At 53.0% G+C, this 8444-nt stretch overlaps 1 protein-coding gene across 3 annotated transcripts in view; it reads right to left on the bottom strand.

Annotated features, from left to right (window-relative positions):
* The window catches only part of kat6a (K(lysine) acetyltransferase 6A), a 28601-nt gene extending 20713 nt beyond the window's left edge, over positions 1–7888 (bottom strand). The window contains exons 1-2 of one of the 3 annotated variants that reach the window (XM_079363527.1): positions 7555–7888; positions 3869–5305 (exon numbers count right to left, since the gene is read on the bottom strand). In XM_079363527.1, the coding sequence (XP_079219653.1) occupies positions 3869–4609 (741 nt within the window). In that variant the 5' untranslated portion in view covers positions 4610–5305; positions 7555–7888. Of the gene's footprint in view, positions 1–3868; positions 5306–7049; positions 7395–7554 lie in introns of those variants that run through there. The other 2 variants (XM_079363525.1, XM_079363526.1) reach the window with 2 other exon arrangements.
* Positions 7889–8444: the final 556 nt, after the last annotated feature.

The following is an 8444-nucleotide window of genomic DNA, read 5'->3' on the forward strand; positions in this document are numbered from 1 at the left end:
CAGGAAGGAGGGAACAAAGGAGGAAACCAAGAGAACGCAGCGGCTGCTGTCCTCGTTTGGTCTCCGGTCAAGGATCTCATTAACAGGGGAGCCAAATCTCACACTACACCTCGTTGCACTTCCTTTACTGTTGCCCCCGCCTTGAACACGAGCGTATTGATCACGGCTGCAGCACATAAGTCACGAGACGCGCCTCAGCGAGAGAGTGCACTAATGTCCAGGCTACTTTGAAAAGGGTCGGTGTCACGTTACGACAACGCCTTCATTAGCTGCTCCACGTTTCCATACGCCAGCGACATCAGTCTGAGGAGGACCTTGTGTCGTGCCAGCACGCCCTCCCTTCACGCCAAGCATCATCCTCCATTTAAAAAAAAAAAAATGGAGGTTAGCCAGGGAGCACGGAGCTAAATCACCGCATCAAACGGAGCGGTGCTGGCCACGCTCCAGCCGTCACTTCCGCACAGCTGCTCAACACATTGGCTCTATGTGCGAGGCGGAGCGGTTAGGCGTACGCACGGCCTCGTGCAGCAACACTTCCTGTGCCAAAAGCCATTCACATCAGAGTCGCCAGCGAGCGCGAGGTAACCCCCCCCCCCCTCCTCCCCCGGGCGCTGACACTCGGGCTAATGCTGCGTCTATAGACTGCTGGCTGGCTGCAGCTGCTCGTTCTTCTGCAGCCAAGAGGGTCAAAGAGGAACACCTGAACGGACGCACGCCGGCCAGCACGCCGGTTTACAACCACGAGAGCGCTCAGTGAAGGTGAAGAAGATGAACGGGACAAACGTTTCCTGCAGGAATGAAAACAGACCTTCTCACAACGCCGATACAGCCGGGGTCAGACTCCCACAACGCCGCCACGCTCTCTCCCGTTTTGACGAGGAGAACAAGTTTAGAGTTTGATGACTTCTTCTCTCGCTGATCACGTCTCTATCCATCCTTTCTCCTCACTCCTTAACGACAACCAACAGCTTAAGTAAGAATCAAGACCACACTAGCCGAGCCCAGAGTGCTCTGACACCAAGATCCACATCAGTGAGGACAAACAGAGCGGATGTGCCCGAGGGGGATGCTGATCTAATTATGAATGAAAGAGCGCTTTCCTTCTCATCACAGAAACGACAACAAGTCCGTCAGACGCGCTCTTAACCCGCCCAGAGCCGACCCGGGACGACACTGTCAATGTGTGTATGTGAGGAGACGATTGATGACGACCACCGAGATGCGAGAACGTCTCCGAGTCAGAGATGTGATTTGCAGATTTTAAAAGAAGCTGAAATCCTGTGGCGTGGCGGTAACCATGACAACGTTCCCATCCATGCAGCAAACGCTCATCCCACCCGACTCCACCATGTGAGGGAGCAGGAAAAAAAGGATGAAGAAGCAGGTTTCACACCCGCAGCCCATAATCAATGTGAGCGCGTGCTGTAACGTGGCGTCTTCACCTTGACAAACGAACACTTAGCGAGGAGTGAAACGCATCACGCTGCATAAAAACATCCATTATCAGAGAGGAGCCGTTAGCTGCAGGATGTGTGTGCAGGGGTCAGTGGGATCGCCACCGCCGCCACCACCACCAACGTTAACGCCCGTGCACGCAGAACGAGCGTGCAGTTTCCCCAGAGTCACTGCTTTCACACGTCCTCGCCGTGACACTTCACGTCACCGACACGGAGAACTCTGGTTCACCCCACTCCAGCTGCAGAGGAGAGGGCAACCGTGGGGCAGAGTGCTCTTCTCTATTATGACGGGATGTACATCACACACGCACACACACACACACACACAAACACACACACACACACACACATGCACACAAAAGCTCAGCGTCGAGCCCATCCCACCTAATGGCCGTAGCCTCATACTGCTAACGGGCGCTCAGGGAAGCTATGAGCTTAGCCATCTATATATCCGTGACCCCTGGTTGACTCCACTCACCCGCTCGCCTCCCCCTTCATGACCTGGCAGTGGCACCCTATTAGGGTGAGGAGGGGGGAGACGGAGCCACGGTCTCGGATCCCGTTTGAATGGAGCGCGCCGACACAAACACGAGCGCGTTGAGTACACAAATCTCCCAGCAAATGGGGTCAACGCCGGTGCTTCACCATTTGTTTTGATTTTAGCCCCCCCCCCCTCTCTCTCTCTCTCTCTGTGAAGTCATAACTGTTCGTAATCATGCAGGGCGATGAGGCAATGATGCATCAGAGGAGAGTGATGGTCAAACACCCGTCTGCGTCTCTCCTGTGCGTAGTCAGACGATCACACACACGCACACGCGCACACACACGATGGAGGGATGTGCACAGGTAAGATCACAAGACGAAGGTTAGAGCAGCGTCTGTGTGAACAGCAGGCTGGCGTGTCAACGTCCACACGGCTGCTGCAGCTTCTCCACGCCAAACGAAGCTTCCAGATGAAACGCTCAAACGGCAGATCGACTCTTTAAAGGCCACCTGTTGCACTCTTCATGTTTCACTCGATTATGAAGTCAAAGCAGGGTGTGAAGCTTCAGAAACGCTTCCTGGATCCATTCATAAAGAGCCGCCGTATAGTCCCGTTATTATTACAACGCTTTAGCGCTCGTCGCGTCACGTGACTCCGTGCGAGGCCGAGGAGGAGCTGGCTGACCGCCGCCCGAGTTTCTCTCGGCTCGTCTTAGGAGGTCGGCCATCTGCAGCCAAGCAGGTCACTGTGTTAGACCCCATGTGACTCCATCCTGCTCTCTAGGCTAATCCTACAGTGTGTGCGTGTGTGTGTGTGCGTGTGCGTGTGTGTGAGAGAGAGTGTGTGTGTACTCACACAGAGGCCAGATAAAGCCAGCAGCCAGTCAAAACAGTGTTTAGGGCTGGTCTAGCGTCTGCGAGATATCCTGGCGGTCTGATATATGACCCAATGATAGGCCACTATGCCGGCACAGACCGCCGCGTGTCGCCCTTATTTAAACGCGAGCTGATAGACGGTGTGTTTGCATGCCGTGAGAGGATTCATGACCTGTGGAGTGCACGGGTGCGTGTGGTCGTTCACGGCCGTGTGCCACGCTGTGTTTGTTTGGCTGAATGCAGCCGTGTCTGCGGCCCTGAGAAAGCAGAGGGCAGCAGCCGCTTGCTCTCTCTGATCAGGTTACAAAAGTGGGTGTGTCCACTCGCTCCTCTGCCGCCTGCATGTCTGCCTCTCCCTCTCTTTCTGCTTACAGAAGCCCTTAGCTTGCGTCATGCAGGCCTCTTCCTCTGGCACCACAACACACCACGCTCTCTCTCTCTCTCTCTCTCTCTCTCTCTCTCCGAGCAGCTCCGCAGCTGGTCCACACTCCCTGCAGGAGGCTGGGAGCCATGTGACTCTCATCCCTGACCTCTTCTTCCTGCAGCTACATCCCTCCGAGCCGGCCCACCAGACGCCCTCCCAGCACTGGTAGTGCTTCCCCCCCCCCCCACCGGGCCCCACACACACACACACACACACACACACCCTGAGAGTAACACTAACACATTCGGTTCAGTGTGTGTCTTCAAACATGAAAGCCGACAAATTCACAAAGATGCACGCTCCAGATGTTAACTCTCAAACTGTCAAAGACCTCTGTGCACTGTAGTGATGAACAGCCATACAGACCATGAGCAAGCACAGTCAGAGCCTCCGGTCCTCCCAGCTGCTGGATCTGGACCCTGGTGTGTGTGCTCATGTTGATGAAATAGAGTGTGTGTGTGTGTGTGACGACACCCTCGGTCTTGTCGCTGATGATGCACGCACACACACAAACCAAAGTGACCAACTCCTGTTTCGCCATGTATCCCGTCCGTTAACACAACATGTGAGCGCTTGTGGAAGTGCAGGGCGAGCGCAGAGTTTGTGTGTTTGCAGCAGGAATAAATACCTTGTCTTTCTCGTGGGGCAACAACCGCACAGGTGGCAGGGACTGCAGAGACACCGTCCCGGTGCCGTCATCCAGGGAGCTGCTGCGGCTGACCAGCTGGAACAGCGGACCTTGCTTGGCCACGCGTCCGTGAGCAACAGCCCTCTTCAACGCCACCCTCAGCTGCTGGTGGAAGAGACCCGGCCCCATGGAGCCGCTGCCCGACAAGTAGGCCGCCACGTCCGCCTGACATTTCAGAAAGCGCTCAATGTTCTTCAAGCCGGAGCCGCCGGGCTCGTGGAGCCCCTCCAGGGCCCGCTTGATCAGCTTGTTCCAGTCCAGTCCCGGTTTCTTCCCTGAATGGGAGTGAGAGTGGGAGTGAGAGTGAGAGTGAGAGTGAGAGTGGGAGTGGGAGTGGGAGCCGCCGCCACTACTGCTTCCTCCTCCTCCTCCACTGCTTCTCTCGCTGCTGCCGCCGCCGCCTCCTCCAGAGCTGCCACTGCTTTTGGGCTTGGGCAGAGCCAAGCGCCCGGGGTTGTCCGGGTCCTTGTAAGAGTTGAGACCCTTATTGGTGACTTTGAGGATGGTGCCATCCTTAACGCTGAGTTCTAGCTGCTCCAGAACCGTTTTGCGGTCCAGGCCGTGGGACATGGAGACCGCATTGCAAATACGCTCCTCTGATGGTCGCTGCTTCTGCTTCTTCACTTTCTTGATGGCCTCTAAGATCCATTGCGTGTACATTGGGTTAGCCAGCTTCACCATGGCTGTAGTGTGGGTGTGGGCGGGCGGGCCTGGGGCCTCACCGCAATGACCACACACGAAAACAGGGACTGTTAGCCAAGGAAACACCTGGCCTGCGCCGTAGCGCCGCCTCCTCCTCCTCCTCCTCTTCGCCCTCTGCCTGCTTACTATCCCTTGTCCTGGGGTCGTACGGAGAGTCCCTCAGACGCCGAGTATGAGCAGCACGGTAATAAACAGCTGACCATAGCACAAACCCCACCCAACCCTCCAACTGGTAAAAAGCAGTGTACCCACCACCCACTCCGAGCCAGGAGAAGCTCCCTGGCAAGAAGCAGGAGGGTGGAGGAAGTAGCAGGTGTGTGAAGTTAAACTTCCCCAGGTACACAAAGGAGGGTGGAGCAGACTGACCAGGAGGACTTCCACAAAAACACCAATAAATAGGTTTAAAAAAAGTGTGTCCAGGCAGACCTCAAAGAACGTTCTGGAGGAGGATCACAGTCTCCGAGATATGAAGTGAGAGCTTCAATGATAAACGTGAGTCAAACACAGCGACAGTATTCCACAAGTTTTGTTCGATGATGCCAGCACGCTTCCTCCGTGTACTTCTCCAGGAGTCTCGGCTTCTCGGCTCAGGGACGGAGCAGATCTCTCACCACAGGGAGCGACCCGGGTTGGTCACCTGCACACCTGCTGTCACACTTTGGTGGATGAGGAATCCTGCAGGAAACACAGAGGACAGAGAGGGGTTAGAAAAAAAACGTCATTAAGGCATGTTGGACAAAACACGTCAGCTGACTCCTCTCATCCAATCACAAGTGTGGCTGAAGGAACAGAGAGAAACTCTACAGCTACAGAGAGCCATGTGGGTCAACCTGCTCAGTGGATCAACAAACGCCGTCTGCACGTCTGTCTCTTCTTGAACGGCAGCCTCGCACGCCGCTGCAGAGATACACAAGGAAGCAAACGGGTGCTTTAAGCGTGCGCTTGAAGCTGTAAAGGGCAGTGAGAAACATCACAATAAAAAGGGAGCTCTGAGAGGTTTTGCTATTTTTTATACCGTCTAACATGCAGAGTTTCAGGAGGAGCGCTCCTGAATTACTCCTCACTGGCTTGTTCACACGTGCGGGTGACTAATCCCGTCAGGACAGGTGGGGTGCAGGGCTCCTGAGGTCAGACACGAGGTAAAAAGACCAGCGTGGAAGTGCAACAGAGTCCTCAACACGACGCTTCAATCAGGATATGTGCATGTATATCCGGTGTGTAGTTCAACAGAAACACAATATGTGCAGTGAGTAGAGGAGGTCGTGGCGGTCGCATGAAAACAGGGAATAAACGTCACCATCACTGACAGGAGAAACGCTAAAGTCCGAGTGAACATCCGGATGTTCGAGTTTTCTGCAAGTGTGGAAGGACCAGGATGGGGCGCTTCACGGGGTCCCGAGTTAAGAGAGAAATCATTTATTTCCCAAAATTATTCAGAGGTATAATCTGTCAGTTTAGTGGTCACTTTTTTTGGAGGGAAAGGAGATTTATGATCATGAAATCTGGTAATAATTCAGTTGAAGTAATATTACATGTCAGACTACATTCACACTGCCGAGTCCCTTATTTTGAACTGAACCAGGTTATCCCAACCTCAGGGTCCAGACCCCCGAACAGGGTCACATGAAAATCGCCTCAGGGTCCTGTGAGATGTGTATTATTGTTTTAAAACGTAAATACAGCTTTCCTCCTTCACTAACTTCTGTGAGCTGTAGACCATCTAAAACACTAACAAACAGCAGCATCTCTGTGGGTCTCACCTGGCTGCACACCTCAGCCTCCGTGCACACAATAATACTCCTAAAACAGACATAATGTGATCTGCAATGAATGTCTGACTGCAACACGGCAGAAACAAACCAGCACGTTAAAGATTAAATGATGATTTTAGCACAATAAGCTGCATGTGTTTTAGATGCTTTGGGGTTTTGTTGAAGACTAAGTGAAGTCAGGAGCCAATAAAAATGTTGTGAACCATTAAAAATAGCACAAAGATGCGAGTGTTTAACACTTAAATCATGCTTAAAGGACACATGCATGCTGTGCAGGTTTCTACATGTGTAGCTAAACGTAAACATGATGCAGTCAAAACACAGACTGTTAGCAAACATTAGCTTCACAGGCTAGCTTCTTCAAAAAAAGAAAACACACAAAGCTAAAGCGCCGCATTGTTAGGACTGTTCTCTCTCTCTTTGCTGTGTTATTAGTCAGTAAGATTCTCTGACAACAAAAACCTTCCCGCTTACAGCTGTTGTGTCGGCACGCTAATCTAAAGAAAGATAACGTTGAGATCGTGAAACCAGGAGTTAGCCTGCGCCCCGGCTAGCAGGGACGCCAGGAGTTAGCCACCGCCCGAGTTAGCATTGAGCGATATTTCAGATAAAAAACAAAAACAGAAAACACGAGGAGGTCATCTTACGTGAGTGTCATTCAGTAGTTTAAAAAAAGAGGTACGGCTGCGGCCTTGGAAGGAGGCACAATGCAACTTGTAGACGCCATCGCGGCTAAGCGGGCAAGTGCAAAAAAAAACCCGGAGAGAGAGAGGGAGAGTATCCGCGGGTTGAGCAGCCCTGCACGCCGTGTGGCCTCCCTCTCTTCTCCCACAGACCAGTCCCCACCTCGCACACTTCCTCCCTCCCACGTAACGCTACAGCCTGCGGTGCTGCGAAGACAAGGCCGCTGGAGGGCCTTCGCTTCCCCCCTCCTCCTCCTCTCTGTACCCCGCACCCACCGGCGCTAAGCGGGCCCCATCCCTCCTCCGTGCCCCCTCTCCTGGTTCCCCCCTGATGAAAGCCCGAGCGAGTCCGGTTCTGCTTTTTCAAAGGGGACGCTCTGGTGAGGCAGCCCGTTTAAAAAAAAAAACACACACACACACACACAAAACTAAATCTCATATCATCCACTCGGCTTCCGCTGCTACTCACCGGGATTTGGAGTCGAGCCGCCGAGGAGAAGGTGCCAAAGCCCGTGCGCAACGGAGACAACAACAAGCCTAAAAATGCAGCCACAGACCAAGGGCTTCTGGAGCCGACGCCATCTTTGAGTGAAACAGGAGCACGGCTGGTGGGGGAGGGGGCAACACTGAACCGTCAGGCAGGGCCAAGGGACCGTCTGCATAGTGCGAGGCGAAGATCCAGGAGAAGAAACATCCACTGCAAGGCGCGGGGGGAGGTGGGGGGGGCTGCTGTGCTGTTGCTATGAGAGGGGTGTGGATATAGCTCCCAGCACATGAAATGGAAGAAAGGGACAGATGGTGGTGGTGCTGCTGGAGGAACACGCACACACACGCACACACACACGCAGAAAAAAAATAAAAAAGAGAGAGGAGAGGTGTTCTTGCATTCTCTGCTGTGCTTAGAGGAGCATCCAAGGGAGCGTCTGCATTTTGCACAACAGTTGTGGAGAAAAACAAATCAAAGCGTGCCTTAACGTTAGAGGGTATTTAAAGATCAAAGAGACACCCCTCCACACTGCAGTCTATTGTAGCAGCTGTGTGTGTGTGTGTTTTGAGCTGAAGATGGGAAGAAAGAGCTACACAAAAACACACATTAGCAGTCCCCGGAGATGATCAGATGTTGCATGTGTGTTTGTACAGTAAAGCTACCTGGACTCTTACAGTACATGATAGATCCTGTTATTATCTGTCCATGTATACTCTACTGATGCGTCGCTCCTCAGAAACAGAGGAAATTATTATGTAAAGTGTCTGCAGCTGATCCATTTCGGCGCATTTCATTACACGACAGCTGAGTCTGAACACCTTTTTTTCCCCCCTCATAATTTATGTTTGGAGGAAAGAGTCTGTGCAACATCA

Source organism: Symphodus melops, assembly GCF_947650265.1.
Source record: "Symphodus melops genome assembly, chromosome: 1".
Classification (NCBI taxonomy): Eukaryota; Metazoa; Chordata; class Actinopteri; order Labriformes; family Labridae; genus Symphodus; species Symphodus melops.